This window comes from Hevea brasiliensis, chromosome 3 (genome assembly GCF_030052815.1).
Source record: "Hevea brasiliensis isolate MT/VB/25A 57/8 chromosome 3, ASM3005281v1, whole genome shotgun sequence".
Classification (NCBI taxonomy): Eukaryota; Viridiplantae; Streptophyta; class Magnoliopsida; order Malpighiales; family Euphorbiaceae; genus Hevea; species Hevea brasiliensis.
The window spans coordinates 52976704-53000658 of record NC_079495.1 but is presented as its reverse complement, the minus strand read 5'-3'; the positions used below and the strand labels follow the sequence as shown (position 1 = coordinate 53000658).

General features: G+C 35.2%; 1 protein-coding gene across 1 annotated transcript; it reads left to right on the top strand.

Moving 5' to 3' along the window:
* Window positions 1-8: 8 nt before the first annotated feature.
* On the top strand, window positions 9-2174 carry LOC131178380 (uncharacterized). The gene is made up of 2 exons (XM_058143338.1): window positions 9-1154; window positions 1491-2174. Exons 1-2 carry the CDS (start codon window positions 9-11, stop codon window positions 2172-2174), a joined length of 1830 nt encoding a protein of 609 aa, XP_057999321.1.
* The last annotated feature ends 21781 nt before the right edge of the window (window positions 2175-23955 follow it).

The following is a 23955-nucleotide window of genomic DNA, read 5'->3' as shown; positions in this document are numbered from 1 at the left end:
AATGTTATATGGGTCATCGACGATATCTTCCTCTTAATCACAAATGGAGAAATGATAACAAATCTTTTAATGGCACAAGGGAGCGAGGGTTACCACCCAAGCCACTTTCAGGAGATGATATACTTGATCAAGTGAAAAATCTTGAAGGGGTCATATTAACTAAGGCTCCTCATATGAAGAAAGCAATCTCACATGATGGCAGGGGGGACAATTGGAATAAAAAGAGTATATTCTTTGACCTTCCATATTGGAGGACCTTATTACTACGCCACAACTTAGATGTCATGCACATTGAAAAGAATATATGCGATAATATACTAGGGACAATCATGAACATAAAGGGAAAAACTAAAGATAGCATCAAAACTCACCTTGACTTGCAAGCATTAAATATAAGGCCAGAGTTACACCCAGTACAGCAGGGGAATAAAGTTGTGATACCTCCAGCATTGTACAGTTTATCTACTACAGAAAAATACAGGCTTTGCCAATTCTTGAAGCAGTTAAAAGTTCCAGATGGATTTTCATCCAATATTTCTCTTTGTGTAAACATGAAAGAGAGTAAAATCTCAGGATTAAAGAGTCATGATTGTCATGTTCTTCTATTACATATACTTCCTCTTGCAATACATGGTTTACTTCCAAAAGTAGTATATGAACCACTTGTTGAGCTATCATTGTTCTTCACTCATTTAGGAGCAAAGTCATTAAAGGTAGATGTATTGGAGCAATTAGAAAAGCAAATTCCTATAACTCTTTGTAAGCTAGAAATGATCTTTCCACCTTCGTTCTTTGACATTATGGTGCATTTGCCTATGCATTTGGCTAATGAAGCTAAAATTGGTGGACCGGTACAATATCGTTGGATGTACCCAATAGAACGAGCATTATATTCATTTAAGTCATGTATTCGTAATAGAGCTTGTGTAGAGGGTTCAATTGCAGAGGCATACATTGCAAATGAGTGCATGACTCTTTGCTCAAGGTACTTACATGGCATTGAGACAAAGTTCAATCGAATGGAGCGCAACTATGATGGTGGCAGTAATAAAAATAAAGGAGGCTTATCAATTTTCTCCAAAGTAGGACGAGGATTAGGTGCTAGTAAAACTCGTGATCTTGATACACAGCAGTGGGAGCAAGCTCATATTTATGTATTAAAGAATTGTGATGAAGTCTAGCCATACATCGAGTATGATATTTTTTTTTGTTTATTCATATTGTATGTACTCTTTTTTTTTTTTTTAATTTATCACAATCGCCTATAATCCTCTTTTTTTTTTTTGCCCCTTAGAGAGTATTCACAATTGCCAGCAACCAATTTAGTAGGTATGTCAGAAGGTCAATGGAATAAAAATTTTGTTAGATGGTTTAAGACGAAAGTAAGTACACTTTAAGTTTTGTATGTATTTTGAGTAATTAATTATTTCAATTGTTTGTAACCATTAGGAATTGATTTTTTCACTTTTTCAAACAAATTGTTTTTATAGGTTGCATGGTTGCATAAAAATGACTCAAGTCCAATGATGGGAGCCCTACTCTCATTATCACGTGGTCCTGCTCGATATGTGACATCTTTTTATGGTTACATTGTCAATGGATATAGGTTTCATACTGAATATCATGACCAAGGTTTGAGGACACAAAATAGTGGAGTTGTTGTAATTGGAGATATTGGTGATGAAGTTAACAACATAGATTACTACGGTGTCTTAACTGAGATTATTCAATTGCAATATCTTGGAGGAAGACGTGTGGTGTTATTTCGTTGTAATTGGTGGGATATTTATGATCAAGTGAGGGGGGTTAAGATTGATGAATATGGGGGGGTTAGTGTTAACTGTAAACGAACTTTGAAAACAAATGAACCTTTCATTTTAGCTAACCAAGCATCACAAGTCTTTTATGTTCCAGACAATATTCACAAAGGCTGGCATTGTGTGATAAAGGCACATCCTCGAGATTCCTATGACATCCCATTAGAAGAAGACATTGACCCCGTTGATTTGAATCAATTCAGTGAAGCATATCAAGCTGATGAATCTATCAATCTTGAATCTGGAGAAACAACTACAGTTGATGCAAATGACCAAATTAGTTGGAAGAGGATGGATATAGAGCCACAAATAATTGATATATCTTCAACACAGAAGAAAAGAAAACATGGATCTTGAAGTTTATTTAATTATTATTATTTGAATGCTACTGTATAATATTTCTTTTCAAAATAAACTCTATAACATATACATAATTTGTTTTGGATGTTTATGTGTAATTTAGTTATTCAATGTAGTTTACATTTCATTTTGTCTTTTTTCCATATTTTATTTATGTTGTTCCCCATATTTATTTGTGTCATGATATATTTTGTTGGTTTGAAAAAAAATTCACATATATTTGATGTGCTAATATTCCAGGTAAATGACGCTAGAAATGGGGTCACAAAAAAAGAAAGGACCTAGGACAAATATAGTGAAGAATTCATTTATACCACCGGGTGCATTAAGAAGGGCAAGGGGACATGGACATCGATCAAGATCATTTTTACCTATGACATCTACACAAAGTCAAACTGCATCAATTGCACGTTGTTCGTTAGAGCCACATAATGACATCTCTCTTGTTCAAGATGTTGATCATAGGGAAGAAGATGGTGGAATACAAGAACAAATACCTGAACAAGTGCATGAAGGTTCAACTCCTATTTTTCTATTTCATTCAGCGTTATGAATTTAGTTTACATTAATAATTTACTTTTTATTTTTAATATTGATAGATTTTGATACTATGCAATGTAATACAACAAGGCAACATCAAAGTAATAACAATCCAAATTTCAGGAAGAAACACAAGAAGGTTCAAATAATTATTGTCATATGTATTATTAATAATTTATATTTATTATTGATGCATTATTTCTATATTATTAATGAAGTTCTAGAGACTTTTTTATTTAGATATTTCCACTATACAAAAAAAGAGAAAAACAAGAGGAATGAACAAGGGTAAAAAGATTGCAGCACTTAAGGATGGAGAGAAACTGGATGTGGTTTTTTATAATAATCGAGTTGTTGGAGAAAATCATGCAGAATGGTCAAGACATTTGGGCAAAATAGTGCGTGACCCAAACATTTGTCCAATAAGAGTGCACTCATGGAAGCAAATTGGAGAAGATGCAAAAGATCATATGTGGGATTCAGTCAAGGTGCCTTTACTTTTAATAAAACATTAGATTAATTTAATTTGCATTTATTTATTCATTCTTTTTTTTTTATAGGAGAAATTTAGAAATTTTGACATTGAGCTATATCGAGAAAAGACTTTAGAGCATATGAATCATTTGTGGAATAATTGGAGAGGGGATTTGAAACGCCACAATATAAAGCCTTGTGGTTCTTTTCCAGAGATGTTGAAAAATGTTCCTCAAGGGATGCATCAAGAAGATTGGGAGTGGTTAGTTAAGAACCATTTTTGCACTAGAAAATTTAAGGTATGACATTTTATTTTACTAATATTAAAAATTATGTAAATTAAATATAAGTATTTTTATCTTCAGTTTTATTATTTTTTAAAAGGGTTAACATAATGTTTTTAAATACTTTTTTTAATGTAGGAAACAAGTGTTCGAAACTCTGAAAATAGGAAAAATTTAACTATGCTTCATCGTACTGGTAGCAAACCTTACAGACAAATTATCTATGATTTGGTAATATTAGTGAAATTTTTTCATGCTTTTGCATTTTGGAGATTAAATATATTATGCTATTGTGTAACAATATTGTATTTTGTAAAGGGAGGCAAGGATGGCAATCCACCAGATATTGGAACTATATTCTTTGAAACTCATAAGAAGGGTGCAAATTTGGTTGACTCTAATGTTCAAGAGAAATATGTATGTTATATTACTTTTATTGCAAATTTGTTTCTTTTTATAAATTATTATATTTGTGTCATTGATTAATCATAATTATTATAGGATCAAATATGTGATGTCATCCAATCCAACCCTTCTTTGTCTCATATGGAGGTAGTAGAACAATGTTTTGAAACACGACATCGTGATCAAGTTATTGGTTATGGGGGTGGAATAAAGGCAAAAGAAGTTAAGAAATCTCATTCCAATGTTGGCCTTCAAGAGGAGAATCGATTGCTTAAGGATCGTTTGTCTGAAGTAGAAACTAGGATGAAACACCTGGAGGACTTATTATTGAGCCAATACTCTAATGCTCCATCTAGAACTCCGCTATCTACAGATCAATCTACATGATTGTGATAAGGTAAATTACCTTCTTTTTCATCTACTATATTCTTTATATTGTTTTTAATATAGGTCATATTTTAAGTTGTACATTTATAAATGGAAATATAATATTCACTATTATATATTTATTGAAGATAAATGTATATAATTTAATTAAAGAGCACGGAAATTGGATTGGAAGTTGATGACTATTTTTGAATTTATGTTTTATGCAAGTTGTAAATTTGAATTATTTATTTGAAATTTTGAAAATGTTCAAAATACAAACAGAATTTTGTCAAATTTTTTATTTGATATTTATACTTAAACTGTTTAGAAATAAAATATTAACTAATTTTAAGTTAAATGTGAAACTCATTTCAAGCTATTAGTGGATTTCATAGTTGTTGCAATCTAATTATATTTTTATATTTTGATGCAGATGTGATTAGGCAAATAGTGAAAGCATTGAAGTAACTTTTTTGGGTGAAGGTGTTCAAAAGTAACTTGGAAGATATTGTTAAATTTTATTGCAGCCTTCACGTATTTATAGTTTCCTTATTGACATAAACAAATTAAGTGTAAATAATTAATATTAAACCGACATTTGAGACGGTTATGACATTTTTCATATTGATGTATGAATGTTTTTTTACTTATGAAGCATATTATTTATTATTATTAATTGCTTATTAATTTTTTTAGAGTTTTAAAAGTTAACACAATTAAATCATCATCATTAATGATGATTTTTGTATTCATATTGATTGTTAATCACCTCTTTTTGTTATTGTTAATATGTTTTTACAACTATTTTTATAGTTGTTAATCATTTTTAACGACCATTTTGCATCGTTGTTATTAATTTTTAATGTTCATCCTCAATTATTTTCAACGACTAGTTTTTACTATCGTTAGTAGTTTTTAACGATCATCATTTGCTCTCGTTAATCCTTTTTAACGACATTTTTTTTAATTGTTAATAACCATTAACGAGCATTATTTGCTGTTGTTAATATTTTTTAACGACTAATTTTTTCATCGTTAATAGTTTTTAGAGGCCGTTACATTGTAAAATAACGATCTTTTAATTTAAATTTGATGACCATTTTCTCCGTCGTTAATAATATTAACGACGGCTAAAATAGTCGTTAATACTATAATTTTAACGATCGCTTATTGTGTCATCGTTATTAGTATCAACGACGAGTTATATAAAGTCCTCGTTAAATTTTTTAACGACGGAGCCTATAACGACGACTTAACGACCAACTTTTGTGGTTGTTAATTATTATTAACGACTACTTTTTAACTTTTAACGATGATTTTTCCTCTCGTTAAATATTAATTTTCTTGTAGTGTAACACTTTTGATAAATGGTTAAAATAAATCATATTTCATAAATTAACTTCAAAAGCATGACACAAATTAAGTAAGGTATATTAGAGTGTGCCAGTACACCGTGTGGCATTACTTACTCGGGTATACTGTACACGGGTAAGGGGTGTCACATTTAGTGGTATCAGAGCACGGTTTAGGCGTTTCTGGGCCTAGATTGAGTCCATACCATGCATTGCATTTGTAAGAGTCGAGGTGACACTAATGCAGATCTGTTTATCTTTCTTATTTTGAATAGGATATGGACCATTCATCTCAGAGAGCCGTTGAGGAGGAAGTGGAGAGTCATGCTCCACCTAAGCGGTGAGGCCCGGGGCATGAGAGAATCGCTCACCCGACTCAAGCGAGCACCTCAGCCTCCACAGGCCATGTTCCAACAAATGGCCGACTTCTTTAGACAAATGGCTGGGGTAATGCCACCACCACCACCACCACCAGCTCCACAGCAGAAATCACACCTGGAAAGGTTAAGAAAATTTTGGGCAGAGGATTTCTATGGCAAGAGAGAAGATGACTGCATTGCGGTAGAATTGGTTGAGCAGGCAGTGAGTCCTAAAACAACTCCACTGCACTCCAGAGCAAAACCTGGAAGCTGCCATATCTTTGCTGCAAGACGATGCTTATGAGTGGTGGGACACGGTGTCCAGTGAAGTGCAGCCAGAAGCTGTAACTTGGGATTTCTTTCTCTCCGAATTCAAGAAGAAATATGTGGGTACTGTATACCTGGAAGAGAGAAGAAGGGAATTCATTAACCTGAGGCAGAGACAGTTGTCAGTGGCTGAATATGAGAAGGAATTTGTCCGATTGAGCCGTTATGGAAGAGAGATAGTCCCTAATGAAGCTAAAAGATGCAAGAGATTTGAAGAGGGACTAAATGACAACATCAAGATCCAGCTCACTGCCTTGGGAATCACAGAATTTACCAAGTTAGTGGAAGCGGCAATAAAGGTTGAAAAAGTAAGAATTAGTGAGTGGACTAGAAGAGAGAGACAGCAGAAGAGGGGACCGGGTCAGTCGAGTTCAGCTCCTGCATTAGGGAAGAAGTTCAAGGGTCCTCCTGCACAAAGTTCAGCTCAGCCACAGGGCCAGGGTCAGTTTCAGGGGCCCAGGCCATAGTTCACCCCTAGGAGAGGTCAGTCCACACCATCAGTGGGCAGCTCTCCAGGGATGGGGTTCAGGGGACCAGCCCCGGCATCTTCTGCATGTCCACACTGTCAAAAATGGCATAAGGGGGAGTGTTGGAGAGTGACTGGTGCTTGCTTGAGATGTGGGCCAACAGAGCATCAGTTGAAGAACTGTCCACGCAGAACTACTACTGCTGCTCCAACACAAGCAGACAGACCTGCTCCTGCACCACCAAGTGGTAGAAGGTCTGGTAAATCCGAAGCTGTGGGACCATCTTAGAGGCCTGCATCTGAGCCAGCAGAGAGGCCAGATAACAGACCACCTACCAGAAATTATGCCCTAAGAGCTCAGGAGGAGCAAGATGCCCCGGACGTCATCAGGGGTACGTTCTCCCTCTACACTACACCTGTGCATGCATTGGTAGATCCAGGATCTACTCATTCCTACATTTGCATCAACCTACCCGTAGAAAGGGGGATACTAGTAGGGGAGAGTGACCAAGACATTCTGGTCACTAATCCATTGGGTCACAGTGTGGTAGTGAACAAAGTATACAAGGGTTGCCCGTTAAGGATTCAGGGGTATGAATTCTTGGCAGACCTGATTGAGTTGCCCTTCCACGAGTTTGACGTGATCTTGGGAATGGACTGGTTGTCACGTCATCAGGCAATAGTTGATTGCAAATTGAAGAGAATTTCTCTGAAAACTTCAGAGGGTAATGAGATCACAGTTGTGGGGGAAAGGACATATTTCTTGTCCAATGTCATCTCAGCCACAGTTGCAAGAAGAATGATGAGAAAAGGCTGTGAAGCCTACCTAGCACATGTGGTGGATACTAGGCAGGCTAAGCCAAACTTGAGTGACATACCCACAGAAGAGACTTCCTGCAGGTATTTCTGAAGAGTTGCACAGTTTGCCACCAGAAAGGGAAGTTGAATTTGCTATTGAGACACTGCCGGGTACAGCACCCATTTCCATTGCTCCTTATAGGATGGCACCCACTGAATTGAGAGAGTTGAAAACTCAGTTGCAAGAGTTGTTAGATAAGGGGTTCATACGCCCCAGTGTGTCACCATGGGGAGCTCCAAGGTCTTTGTTTGTGAAAAAGAAGGATGGGACTTTGAGGCTATGCATCGATTCTGCGATTGAATAAAGTGGATCGTGAAGAACAAATATCCGTTGCCTAGAATTGATGATCTGTTTGATCGGTTGAAGGAGCAGAGTATTTTTAAGATTGATCTCGCATCGAGTATCATCAGTTGAGGGTGAAGGATGTAGATGTGCCCAAGACTGCATTCAGGACCCGGTATGGGCATTATGAGTTCCTAGTGATGCCCTTTGGCCTAACAAATGCACCAGCGGCATTTATGGACCTTATGAACCGTATATTCCATCCATACCTAGATCGGTTCGTAGTGGTCTTTATTGACGATATTTTGGTGTATTCCAAGACCAGTGAAGAACATGATGAGCATTTGAGGATTGTTCTGCAAACCCTGAGAGAAAAGAAACTGTATGCTAAGTTGTCCAAGTGTGACTTTTGGTTGAGTGAGATTGCATTCCTTGGACACATAGTGTCAGCTGATGGGATTAGGGTGGATCCTAAGAAAATAGAAGCAGTGATGGAATGGAAGCCTCCCAGGAATACAACTGAGGTCAGAAGCTTCTTGGGGCTAGCTGGGTATTACAGAAGATTTGTGAAAGGATTTTCCCTAATAGCTGCTCCAATGACCAAGTTATTACACAAAAATGTCAGATTTGACTGGAATGACAAGTGTCAGACCAGTTTTGAGAGGTTGAAGGCTATGTTGACAGAGGCACCCGTGTTAACACAGCCAGTGTCAGGAAAGGACTTCGTGGTCTACAGTGATGCCTCTCATAATGGGTTAGGGTGTGTATTGATGCAAGAGGGGAAGGTGGTCGCCTATGCTTCCAGGCAGTTAAGGCCACATGAACAGAACTACCCTACCCATGATCTAGAGCTTGCAGCAATTATCTTCGCACTGAAGATATGGAGGCATTACTTGTATGGTGAAAAGTTCTACATTTACACAGACCACAAGAGTCTAAAATATTTGCCAACTCAGAGGGAGCTCAACCTTAGACATAGGCGATGGATTGAGTTCCTGAAGGACTATGATTGTGTGATTGACTATCATCCTGGGAAGGCAAATGTAGTTGCTGATGCTTTGAGCAGAAAGTCCATCACAGCTTTGAGATCATTGAATACCCGTCTAACTTTGATTCGAGATGGAACTATTTTGGCTGAGTTACAAGTGAGGCCAAACCTGCTACAGCAGATTTTGGATGGGCAAAAGGCAGATGAGAAGCTAAGGGCTGTTATGAGCAAAATCTCAGAAGAAAAAGCAACTGACTATGAGGTGAAAGCAGATGGGTGTATCAGATCACAAGGGAAGACTGTGTGTACGGATAATGGGAATTGAAGGCGAGATTCTAAAAGAGGCACACACGGTGTATATGCTATGCACCGTGAAGTACAAAGATGTACCATGATCCAAGCTTGATATTGGTGGCCTGGTATAAAGAGGGACATAGCTGACTATGTGACTAAATGTTTGACATGTCAGCAAGTCAAGGCAGAACATCAAGTTCCATCAGGTTTGCTACAGCCTATACGCATACCTGAATGGAAATGGGATCGAATCACCATGGATTTTGTAAGTGGTCTACCTCTCACCCAGAAGAAACATGATGCAGCATGGGTAATAGTGGATAGATTGACCAAGTCGACACTTTCTACGCGATTAGGGTGACTACTCACCGGAGAAGTTAGCGATTGTATATCGCTGAGATAATTAGATCGCATGGAATTCCACTTTCCATCATATCTGATCGAGACCCAAGGTTTACATCGAGATTTTGGAAGAAGTTGCATGAATCCTTCGGTACACAACTCCACTTCAGCACAGCTTTCCATCCTTAGACGGATGGGCAATCAGAAAGAGTAATCCAGGTAAATAATTGAAACTAATGAAATTGATACAAATATTGAATTGAAATGATAACAATAACATGAAATATATGTCAGGTCCTTGAGGATATCTTTGAGGAGTTGTGTCATTGAGTTTGAGGAAGTTGGGATAGATACCTCCCAGCGTAATTTGCATACAACAATAGCTACCAAGCTAGCATCCAAATGGCCCCATATGAAGCACTGTATGGGAGAAAATGTAGAACTCCAGTGTGCTGGACTGAATTGGGTGAAGACAAACTGGTAGGGCTGGACACAGTGAAAGCAGTGAGAAAAGGTGAAATCAATCAAAGCCAACTTAAAGGTTGCCTCGCATGCATGTAAATCTTATGCCGACCTGAAGAGGAAAGAAATAGAATATGGGGTTGGCGACAAAGTGTTCCTCAAGGTGTCACCATGGAAGAAAGTATTGAGGTTTGGAAGGAAAGGTAAGTTAAGCCCTAGGTTCATTGGCCCATATGAAGTCATTGAACGTGTGGGTCCAGTGGCCTATAGGCTAGCTTTACCACCAGAGCTGGACAAGATCCACAATGTGTTCCACGTGTCCATGCTCAGAAGATACCGCTCAGATCCTTCACATGTCATCTCCAGAGAAGAAATTGAAATACAGCCGAATTTGACATACGAAGAAGAACCTCTACGGATCTTAGCTCGGGAAGTGAAAGAGTTGAGAAACAAGCAAATTCCATTGGTGAAAGTGTTATGGAGGCACCACAACACCGAGGAGGCAACTTGGGAAAGTGAAGAGACGATGAGGCAACAGTTCCCTCAACTGTTTGCATCAGGTAAATTTCGAGGACGAAATTTAAATTAGAGGGTAAGAGTTGTAACACCCTCCCGGTAACCGCTCCGTACATTCTACTGTTCCGGTGACCGGTGTCGGTCCGGACAGCTAGAACGTTCGGAAAAATAATTAAACTAAAGTCAGGGATCATAATTAACTCAAATATTAATAAGAAAAATTTAGTAAAAATTTTAGAAATAAAATACAACCAAGTTAAGCAGTAGGTGCCCAAGCGATGGGTAACCGGAGGGAAGTTGCGGTTCTCGCAACGAGGAGCCCTAGACCCGGGGGAAAAATTATAAAATAATTTTTGGGACTCCAGAGAAGGGTTATTGAGGTTCCCATGGCATTAGAATGCCAAGAAAATACCTAGGAAAATTTTTCAATCGGTACAGACAATTTTGACCCGTTAAGCCAAACGGAGGGCATTTTGGTCATTTCGCCTTCCGAGGTGATTTTTGGCCGACTTGTCCAGTTGAGTAAATAATTAATATAACATAAAATATGAATAAACATTACTAGAAATGAAATTTGAAATGAGTAGTGAAAGAAAAGAAAAGAAAATGCAAAATAATTCAAAAATGACATCATATGATGTCACTCACTTACTCACCAACCAATCACAATTGAGCTATCCTTTGACTAAAAAATAAAAAGACAAATGAAGACCAAAAGAAACAAAAATGCAGCTGCCTTCTTCCTTATCCCAAACCAGCCGAAACCCTTGGATAACCAAGCCACCATTGACAACTTGATCAAAGCTTAATTCTCTCCTTCATTTCACCCTAAAACCCTAGTTTCCTTTCACTAAAATTTGTTCTAGTACCTTGCATAGTCTTTTGGCAGCCAAGAAGAAGAAAGAAAGTGAAGCTTTCTCAAGCTTGGATTGGCATACAACAAGGTTAGTGCATATATGTGTAGTAAAACTCATTTATTCCATGATTTAGGCTTGTAATGAATTAGATATTGTGAAATAATGAAACAAATTCATGTGTATCTCCACCAAAGAATTCGGCAGCCCTATGGGAGATTGAGTTTGATTGTTTAATAAACTTAGAGTGGTTGGAAATCATGGTTAAGGTATTAATATGCATGGAGATTGAACTAAGCATGTTAATCAAGGTTTATGAGTAATTGGTTTGGACATTAGGGTTTGGAAAGGTGAAATTGTGACTTAGCTTAGGAAATGGTTAGAGAACTTTTTAATGGTCAATTAGTGACCATTTTAGGTAGGTTGACCCTAATTAGAACTGAAAAATTGGATGGTAAAGTGAAGGTGAAATCTGCCTATGGACAGCAGCATAGGGACTGAAAATTCAGTCCCTTTGCACTACTATAACTTGGGCTGTGTTAGTCCAATTGATGTTTGGCCAATTGGACATGAAAATAGGCTTATAATGGCACATTTTTGCTGAAGAAACCATGCCCAAAAGACCAAAGCAAGAGGACCAAAACTTGGCCCCAATCCGGAACCCTGAAACTGCCTCTGCAGAATTGACCAAATGAACAGTAACTGTTCATTTGGCCATAACTCACTGTAGATTTGGTCAATTGGCCTGAAATTTTTACAGCAACAAGCTAAGACATAGACAAACAACTTTCATGAAGGAACCTACCCCAAATTATGGCCAGAACCCATCCAACCAAGTGACTCTAGTTACTGTTCATGCACTGTAGATATGGTAAATCTGCAGATTTGGCAATCCGGCCAGCTTGGGTTTTTGGGCCATATCTAGAGCTACAAAAATCCAAATGGAGTGATTCAAAAAAGGAAATTCAACTAGACAAAATAAGGAACAACTTTCATGTTCTACATTTCTTCAAATTCCAACAGTAACAGTGTCCAATGGAACAGTGAAGTTGACTCACCAAAACTGAAAATTCTGCTTGTGTGGGTTTATACTTTGAAATGGTATTAACACTTAATGCCAACAAGTTTTAAACACCAAATGTGGTATGTTGAGAGTGCCAAAGTCAATGTACACATTTTTATTCTAAAAGTCAACATTTTTGTTAACCAATGATGAATAGTGACACCAAAAAAGTTGAAATTCACAAATTGAAGAATTTAAAAGTTTCAAATGCCCTAGTATACCTAACAAGATTGGTTTGGATAGTTTGGCATGCCAATAGGGTTCAGTTAGCAGTACTGCACATGGCAATATGCCATTCCGAGATTTCATGGCTTTTAGCCATTCTAACTTTGTATTGAGACTTGGCCTTGTGCCTGATATTATTTATAGCTTGTTAGTCGCATTGCACTGCAGGAGATGCATATGTGACCGATGGTGTGACGGCCCGAGGTACTAGGTACCCAGTGCCAGTTTACCCATTATCCAGTCCAGTCGTCTAGTGTAGGTTACTTGGGCAACCAAATGAATGAAAGTGAACAAAGTTACTGAATTAATGTATATATAACCATACTAAACAAATGAATCATACACATTCAATATATATTCGTTTTCTTGCTATTTTCTTGTTATTATATTATTGCACCACTAAGCATTATTGCTTAGCACGTTGCTTTTGCCACGCGTAGGTACTGGAGATACCGATCGTGAGCCCAGTAGACCACAGACTGGGTGAGTCTATCCGGCAGTTCTGCTCAGTGTCCGTGTCACCTCGTCACCTGCAGTGCATTGGTAGGACACTAGATGTCATTTTGTCATTTTGTAATTAACTTTTTATTTTCTCATATGTATTTGGGATTTAGGTAATGTATTTTGAGGTTCATGTAAATAATAAAGATTTATGGTTATGTATGGTATTAATTTGAGTATTTAATGGTTGTTTATATATGAGAAACCTGAGAAAGGGATGTTTTGAGAAATGAAAAGGTTGTTGAGACTTGAAATTGACAAATTATTGAGATATTGATGTTGAGTTTTATTGATGATATTGGAGTTGAGAATGAATGAAATTGTATATTGGAAGTGTTTTTAACAGGTTCCGAAGAACTGTTTTCTCCATTTTTAGCCGGTACTCCGCCGGATTTTCCTTAAAATCTTCGGAACCTCAAATGAATAACACTTTTGATAAATGGTTAAAATAAATCATATTTCATAAATTAACTTCAAAAGCATGACACAAATTAAGTAAGGTATATTAGAGTGTGCCAGTACACCGTGTGGCATTACTTACTCGGGTATACTGTACACGGGTAAGGGGTGTCACAGAGTGAGCTGCTGAGGATTGTGGAGCCACCTTCTCTGAAGTTTGTCGGGTAAGTTTATACCCTGATTGTAAAAATTATTTTGACGTATGTAATGTATGTAAATGTAGGAAATGATTATGAGCAGTTGTATAAACCTTTTAATAAATTTTAGTTTGGATTTTTCTAATGTAAATTTTTGGAATGAAGTATGTAAATTGTTTTATCTTTAATGAAATATGAATAAAAGTATTTTGTTCTAATTTGAATAAAATTATTTAGTAGTATTTTTGATGATGTTGAATTTTGGAAATTGAGAAATGATGTGAAATTGGTTGGGATGGATGTTGATTTGATGAAGTTGATGAGATAAATCATTGGAAGTGCTTTTTACAGGTATTTGAATAACTGTTTTCTCAAAATACAGATGGCACTCTGCCGAAATTTTTATAAAATTTGCGAAAAAATAAAATGGTACAAAAATCTTAACTAGTTTTCAAACTCTAATTAAATGTTTTGATACCCATTAGAAAATGCTCACCACTTATAAAAGTAAGAGAATGATTTAAAATCCCATGTAGGGTAATTAATGAGTTATCGGTAGGTGAAGTTCGGTAGTTCATTAGGTATTCTACGGGATCATGTTATGCCTTACAGAGGGGTAAGGTGTGATAAATGAAGTGAATTGTGCCATGGGAATGGAGGTTAGATGTGCTGCCTTGAGTGACCTGCAGGGCTGGGTGTGAGTCTAGCAAGGTTGGACAACTTTGACTTAACTTGTGTAGGTTCAATTGGTGCAAGGCTAATTGGACATGAAATTAGACACATAATGGCACAACGTTTATGAAGAAACCTTACCCAGAAAACAAACTTAGGATACCCTAAAAATTGACCAAATCTGGGTAACCAACCTGCTGGTCCTGGAAATTGACCAAATAAACAGTATTTGTTCAAATGGTTATAACTCAGTGTAGAAATGTCCATATGACCTAAATTTTATATCAATGGAAAGATTAGATAATTCAGAACAACTTTCATGAAGAACATAACTCCAAATTTTGACCAGAACTTAATGGAATTGTCCACCAAAGTCAAGATACCAAATCTGGCAGAACCAAATTATCCAAAAATTCTAGGTACAGGTCAATCCAGCCAGTTATGGTAAAATGGCCATAACTTGAGCTACAAAACTCCAAATGGAGTGATTAAAAAGGGGAATTAAAGAAGACACATAAAGGAACAACTTTTATGAAGAAAGTTTTATCAAAATTCTACTGTAACAATGACCAATGAAACAGTAAACTTAAGGCATGAAATCTGAAAATTTTGAATAACATAAAATAAGCTTTGAAATGGTATTGGCAATCAATGCCAACAAATTTAGAACCTAAAATGTGGTATAATTATGTATCAAACATTTGTATACATATTAGGTATGAAAAAGTCAACAATTTGAGTGAATAGTAATGTGTGAATAGTAACCCCAAGGACATAAGAAAAAGTAAAATAAATTAGAGAAGACATTATGAATGATAATATATAATGTAATTAGTGAATTTTAATCCTTGAACTTGAGTGACTCTAGGACATAAGGGGATAACCTACATGGAGGGCTTTAGGAAAAATTGTGACTGATAATACATATACTTATTGTAATAAATAAAAGAATCATAAGGATGTATGAATTTGACATTAGTTCTCCTCCTAAGAGGAGAAAAATATTTCGATGTACAAATGGTATATAAAAAAATTAATTGATGTGAATTGAAATTATCATGGATGGTATGATGAATTGCATAAATTGTGTAGGAATGAGATTTCGGTATTTATGCTTTTGCTATGATTAAAAATTAAAATACTATAAATTATACTTGGAATATTTAATAAATAATGAAATTATATGCCCATGTATTTCCTAGACACGTGTGTCAGATTAGATAGATTGGCATGCCAATAGGGTATTGTTGTAGCAGTACTGCGAAAAGGCTTTACGCTTGTATTCATGGCTTTATGCCTGTATCATGGCTTTACGCCCGTACTCATGGCATTTATGCCGATTATGTATTATCATAGCTTTTTAGCCATACTGACTGCATATGTGGTTGATGTTCCGCGTGCCATGGTATGAAGGCCCGAGGCACTGTAGTGTCCAGTGCCAATGACCCGTTATCCAGTTTAGTTAGCCTGTCATAGGTTACTTGGGCAGTGAAATTTTTTGAAATAAGTTAAGAATATTAGCAACTGAAAATATTAGCAATTAAATAAATGAGTAAGAATATTTAAAATAAATTAGATTAGTTATTTAGCAGAAAGAATTGAAATGAATTGGAACGATATTAAAATTTAATTATTATGAAAAAATTAAGCGCTTTTGAAGAGGAATAAATTACAACAAAGGATAGATAATACTAGAAGTATTATATGAAATTAGATTAAATTCTAAAGTATCCAAATTTTGATCCATTTCCTTGTTTTTATTGTATATTATTTTCTTGTTATATTATTGCACCACTAAGCAGCAATGCTTAGCGCGATGGATTTGTTTCCTCGTGTAGGTACTGAAGGTAAAGCCCAGTGAATATTAAATAGAGATTTTGGAGTTCTGATATGTAGAAGTGTCTGAAGTATTCAAGGTTGTCACCTCCTCAGCAATGCATGTAGATAGGGCCCATATAAATCGTAATTTGTATGTTGTATAAAATGCTTAGTTATAGTATTGTAATGTAAATTATGAAAATGTAATTAATAGGTATGCGATGTAAATTAATAAATCGGTTAATTCATATGTGATTAAATTGTATATCATGTAAATTAGTGAAGATCGAAAATTTTCATATATGAGTTGAGCATGAATGGGAATGTATGGAAATGGATATGAATGAAATTGTATAGATTTGAATATGGAATTGAAATATGTAGATGATGCATGAAATGATGAGATTTTTATTTTAAAATATTATTGAAATTTTCAAACAGGTGAATAGTGAAACACATCAAACGTTAATAAAATAGGAAAAACTCCGTTAGTTTCTCCGTTAAAAAATAATTGATATTAAAAGATAATAACTTGAAAATGATTAAAGGAATAAAGTAAGATAAGATAGGGTGCTCCGGCACCAAATGTAGCGCCCCTTGCTCGGTTATACTGTAGTCGGGTGAGGGGTGTTACAGCTCTGGGTCCATACCTTAACCTAAAATAACCAAAGAAAATAAATCTGCATTAGTGTCACCTCGACTCTTATTGAATACAATGCATAGTATGGACTTTATCTCTTTCTCTCTATCTACGCTTAGGAACGCCTAAACCGTGCTCTAATAGCAATTAATGTAACACCTCCTCACTCGTCTACAGTGTAGCCGAGCAAGGTATGTCACACTCAGTGCTGGAGCACCCTATCTTATCTTACTTTATTCCTTTAATAAATTTTAATCTCATTATATTTTAAAATCAATTATATTCTAAGGAGAAACTAACAGAGTTTTCCTATTCTATTACCGTTTTGCATGTTTTACTATTCACCTATTAAAATAATTTCAACAATATTTTCATACAATAATTTCATTCATATCTTCATTATAACCATCTCATCATTTCAAGTATCATATATGTATTTCAATTCCCATATTCATTTCCATACATTTCCATTCATGCCCAATTCATTTATAAAAATTCTCAAATTTTATTTATTTACATGATTTACACACTAATAGCATAAATTCATAATTTACATAATATACAAATTAATTACATATGAAAAAACTAATTTATTAATTTACATCACATACATATTAATTACAATTCCATAATTTACATTTCAACATAATAACTAATTATAATATACAAAATACATAATATGACCTATATGGGCCCTATCTACATGCATTGCTGAGGAGGTGACAACCTTGGACACTTCTGCAGATTCGAACTCCAAAATCCCAATCTAATATCTATTGGGCTTTATCTTCAGTACCTACGCAAGGAAACAATCTATCGCGCTAAGCATTTCTGCTTAGTGATGCAATGATACAACAAGGAAATAATATACAAATAAAAAAAAATAAAGCCTAATTTATGTAATCAAAAATTATTTTGATTTCATATAGAATTTTAATATTAAATATGTTTTATCATTCTTGGCATTCTTTGGAAGCGCTTATCTCTTAATTTCACAGTAATAATATATATTATACAAAATTAATTAAAATATTAAAACTTATATTCATAGTATTATGAAGATACATTTGTAATATTTATTTAAGTTAAATTTATTTTACTAATCTTTTTATCGCTTTATTTCACATTTTCTTATGTTTTAGATAATTTCATAATAAATAAAATTTTATAGCTAATCTAGTTCATTTTAGGTATCTTTTATTCATTTCAAGTCTTTCGTACTCATTTATAAGATTTCCGTTATTCTTAACAAATTTCACTGCCCAAGTAACCTGTGACACCCCTTACCCGTCTACAGTGTAGCCGAGCAAGTTATGCCACTCAGTGTGTCGGAACACCAATTCATGTTTCAATTTCGATTAATCTTTTTTAATTTATTTATTTATAATTTTTGATAAATCTAAATTTTTCTGCAAATTTTATAGAAAATCCGGCAGAGTACCGGCTATAAATTGAAAAAACAGTTCTTCTGAACCTGTTAAAAACACTTCCAATAATATCATCACATTATTCTCAATCAACCTCCAATATATTCTCAATAATTTCTCAATTCACTTCAGTATCTCAAAAATTCAATTCAATTCAATTCAAAACACAATTAACTCAATGAAAAAAATGCTCAATTTATTAATGAACATATTCCATAGATACTTACATCAAAAGCATGATTACATGAATTTATAATATACATTACAGAAGGTTACAAAATACAAAATATCAAAATATCAAAATATCAAAATGGCCTAATGTCCTACCAAATACACTGCAATGTGAGGTGACTCTGAACTCTGAGTGCAGATATGAAGGCTCATCCTGTATGAGGCCTGCTGGACTCCCCAGCTATGTCTCTAGTACCTGCGCGTGGCAAAAGCGGCGCGCTAAGCAATTCTGCTTAGTGGTGACAATATAAAATAAAATAAAATAAAATAAAATAAAATAGAATAAAATAAAATAAAATAAAAACATGTGTACAGAATGTATGTTTACATTTTTGGGTGAACATCGGACCATCACACTATCGGTCACATTGTGTCTCCCGGAGTGCAACAGAATAGCTAATAAGCTGTGATAATTATCGAGGATTAAACTCGAGTATAACAACTCAATATCATAGCCAAAGGCTATTATGTCACAGAATGGCATGGGAAATCCATGAAATACAGAATGGCATGAAGCCATATGCAGTACTGCTAACAGAACCCTATTGGCATGCCAACCTATCCAAACCAATCACATTAGGCCTACTAGGGCATTTAACACTTTTTATTTATGTAATTCTTTGAAATTGAATTTTTATGATTACTATTCATTCCATTGGTCAACCAAAATGTTGACTTTTGCATTGGCAATAGGTAAATTAATTTAAATATCATCAACATACCACATTTTTGCATTTTAAACTTGTTGGTATTGGTTGCCAATACCATCTCAAAGCTTAATGTGAATTGGACAGAATTTTCAGTTTTCAAGCTTTGGCTTTACTGTTCCATTAGTTACTATTGCAGTGGGAATTTGAAAAAATGATCAACATGAAAGTTGTTCCTTATTTTATTTAGTTAAATTTATTTTTTTGAATCACTCCATTTTGAGTTTTGTAGCTCAAGTTATGGTCCAAAAACCACAACTGGCCGGATTGAAAATTTTCAGGGCTGACCATATCTACAGTGCAGTGAACAGTGACTGCAACTCAATTGTTGGATAGGTTTTGGTCATAATTTGAGATAGGTTTCTTCATAAAAGTTGTTGGTCTATATCTCAGCTTGTTTTTGGTAAAATTTGAGGTCAATTGGACCTTTCTACATTGAGTTATGGCCAAATGAACAATCACTGTTCATTTGGTCATTCTGCAGAAATAGCCTGCAGGTCACCCGGATTTGAGCAAGTTTTTGGTCCACTTGGTTTGGTTTTATGGGCATGGTTTCTTCACCAAAGTTGTGCCATTTTGTGTCTAGTTTCATGTCCAATTGGCCAAACACCAATTGAACCTCTACAATTTAAGTTATGGCAGTCCAAACAGGCTGGACTCACATCCAAACCTGCAGGTCACATAAGGCAGCCACTCCAACCTCAAATCCCACAACCCAATTCACTTCATTTTTGATTCAAACCAAACCAAATGGTCACTAATTGACCATTAAAACCTACTCCCATCATCACAAGATCAAAGTCTCATTCTTCAACCCAAACCCTAACTCAACATTTCAAAACCATGCATTATCATTGCATTTATCAATTCACTTATAAGATACACATTAAGGGCAGCCATACTAGCATGTTAACTCCCCAAAAATCATCACCATATTACCCTGGCCATGGCTGCCAAAATTTAGGGTTAACATACTAATGGTGTTTCATCAAATTTCTTTGTCATTTACACATATTTATAGTTCTTAAACATGAAATTAAAGTGCAATTCAAGGTTTAGGTCACTAACCTCTTAGGGAGTGAATTTTCCACTTGCTCAAAGTCTTGGTTTGTCACACCTTACCCCTCTGTAAGGCATAACATGATCCCGTAGAATACTTGATGAACTACCGAACTTCACCTACCAATAATTCATTAAGTACACTACAAGGGATTTTGAAACCATTTTCTTACATTTTGGAAGTGGTGAGCATTTTGGTAAGAATTAAAAATCATTTATTCAAGATTTAAATACTAGTAAAAATTTTTTCCATTTAAATTTTGCCGCAAATTTTATAAAAATTTTGACAGAGTTCCGTTTGAAATTGGAGAAAACAGTTCTTCAAATACCTAAAAAAAACACTTCCAAAAGTTTTTCACAACTCTCAACCTTCAATAAATCTCAATCAACTCAATTCAACGCACTTCAAATAATTTCACAATACAAATCAAGATTTATCATCTCAAAATATTTAATATCTCCAATCACAAAGCATAAAGTAAGAATTCATAAGTACAAATATTAATTTATAGAAGGAAATCTAAAAAATAATATTATTACAATTTATTTACAACTGCTCAACTTACATCGATACATACAACATTTCTATATTTACATCAAAATTATCTACAAGGGTATAAAATAATACCCGTACAAAATGATCGATGTGGTCCACAATTTAATAGCAACTCACTCTGCTGCTTTTCCTTGCTCTTATCTGCGACAGCAAAATAAGCTATCGCTGAGTATAAAAATACTTAGTGCTGTACAATAAAAATTTAAAATGCAATACATAAATCATTCATTGGTGAAACACAATTTAAATATTTCTCAAATTAACAATGCTCATAATAACACAATTTAGTCAAACAATTTCATAAACACAGTGTTGCCAAAGTCATACACAACTTAAGCCATGACACAAAATTTCCGATCAATGCCGTGTTGTACACCACGACAAAGCAATCTCAACCCCATTAATCGAAATCAATGAGGGAGGTGGCTAGTTAGCTAATGAGTACTCATTCGATCTCAACCTCAACTGGCGAGCCAGAGAGGGAGGAAAATAAACGATCTCAACCCCATAAATGGAGGAGGAATAATGTGATACTGTCATGCTAAGTGTGAACATAAAATCAATTCAAAACAATTTATTCAAATAATTTATGAGAAATCTAATCAATTTCTAAAGTCACATTTACGATTATAAAATGGCAACACAGTACATAATTAATCAAAGAAGTCAAATTTTTGAGATTAAAATATTTAAACAATTATTATTGTGCACAAACCTGACGTGAGTCGCCTTTAGGCCTTGACTCAGTCTCTTCGAGTTTCCAAGTCTTTTTCAGCTGAAACACATAATTTCACAGTGTTTCAGTACCATAACTTAGCATAAATTCAAAAATAAATTTCACTTCATTTTTACGTAGCTTTAATGTACTAATTTCGACGTTCTCGAAGTTTTTGTGTTTCGGGTTACTATTCACTACACTATTCAAGTCAAATTGTTGACTTTTTAAGGCTTAATAGGTATGGGAACTCCAACTTCACCCACATACCATATTTTAGTCATTAAATTTGTTGGTTTTGGTCATTTTCTCAAAGCTTAAGTCCTTTTGGCCAAATTGTCAAATTTTCAGTTTTGGTGCTCCAAGTTGCACTGTTCCATTGGTCAATCTACTGTTAGAATTTGGCAAACCTTTCTTCATAGAAAATGTTCCCTATTGTCTTAAGTTTATTCTCATTTTTGGATCACCTCAATTGGAGTTTTGTAGCTCAAGTTATGGCCATTTGAACTAGGGCTGCCAGATTGAAAACAACCCAGATTTTCTGGGTAAATTTGGTGCTGGCAGATTTGAGTCACCAAATTGGGGTGGCCAAATGACTTGATTTCTGGCAGAATTTGGACTTGTGTTCTTCATGAAAGTTTTAGGTCTATGTCTCATCTAACCTCTTATAAAAGTTCAGATCATTTTGACCTGTCTAACTCGAGTTATGACCAAATGAACAAACACTGTTCATTTGGTCAGTTTGTACAGTGGCAGTCTGCTCTTATTCAACTTTGGTCAATTGGTTCTCTAAGTTTTGGTCACTTTTTGGGCATGGTTCCTAAATCAAAATTGTGTCATTTTATGTCTATTTTCATCCCCAATTGGTACCATATCAATTGGACTTGTAAAATTTCAGTTTTGGTCCTTCAAAGTTGACTTGGTCATGCTGCCAGCAACATGACCATTCACCCTCCGAATTTGGCTTCACTTCCAACAATTCAAACACAACTCATTTGGTCACAATTGACCATTTTTCACTTCACAATAGGTCAAACATGCCATTTACTCATTTCTTGCATTTTTGGTTCACAAACCCTAAGTCCCAAAACCCTAACTCACTTAATTGTTGCAATTAACTAAATTCAAAGCTCTCAACTATAATCAATCAACTAAATAAGGTTTTTAAACTCATTCAAACCCATTAAATTCATGCAAATCATGGTCCCCTTCAAGCTGGCCGAAAATTCAATAGTGGTCCTTCCCCCACATTTTCATTTCATTTAATTAATTCTAAGCTCATTTCAACAACTAATGATGCATTCAAAGAAATAAATTGTAAGTTAGCACACTAACCTTTCTTAGATCTTCAAAACCCTATTTTTAACTCTTCTTTCTTCTTGTAATCTTCTTCTCAAGTTGCAATAACAAGCTCTAGTGAAGTTTTTAGGGGATTTGTTAAGGTTGAGTGGAGGAATTAAAGCTTAAGTGGAAGCTTTAATGGAGGATTAGCAATGGTGAAATGAAGGAGAGAGTGAGGCGGCACCAAGGAGAAGAAGAAGAGATTTTTCTATTTTTTTTTCTTTTGTCTTCTTTTATCAATTTTGCTTATGGAAGACCACAAAATCTAATTTAATAAATATTTAATTAATTTAGTTATGGCATCATGCATGAGATCATGCATGATGTCATCACCTTTTTACTTTTTGATTTTCCTCCCTCTTTTTTTTTATTAGTTCTTTAATTTAATTCTCGATTTCAAAATTTTCTTTTCTCCGATTTTATTTGACAGTTAGGTCAGGAGTCAGCTCTCGGGATCAATTGACCAAATTGCCCCTCGCCGGTTCATCCCGGTTTGCAAAAAATTTCATATGTCTTCCGACTCCCTGACCTAATTATTTGACTGGCTTAACAGTTCTTTTTCGTGATTTTCTCTTTTCCACTGTGTTCATAAGGGTCTTAAGGACCGCAGCGTCACATTTTACGGTTCAAAATTTGAGTTTAAATCGACTTCGCAGTCGTTCCCGAGGAGGTCACCCATCGCTGTGACTCTCGGCTCGTTTAACTTCTTATGTTCTGTTTTTCTTATTTATACTTAACTAATTGAACATTACTAATTATTTGTGTTTATGGATTCTCAAGTTGTCTTTAGTATGGTTCTAATCTCCTTAATTGTCCGGACCGACACTGGTTACCAGAACAGTGAAATCTACCAGGCTATGCAAACGGGGGTGTTACATGGTTTCCTTTTCTTTTTGCTCCCACAAGAATCACCAAGATGATAGAATGAATTTTTGTGTTGGTAATTAGGGTTTTTAGTGGAAGAAAGCTAGGAAAATGGAGGTTTAGAAGTTTGTTAATGGTGGTTATGGTGAAATGGTTCACGGCAAGAGGAAGAAAAAAGAAAGAGAAGTCT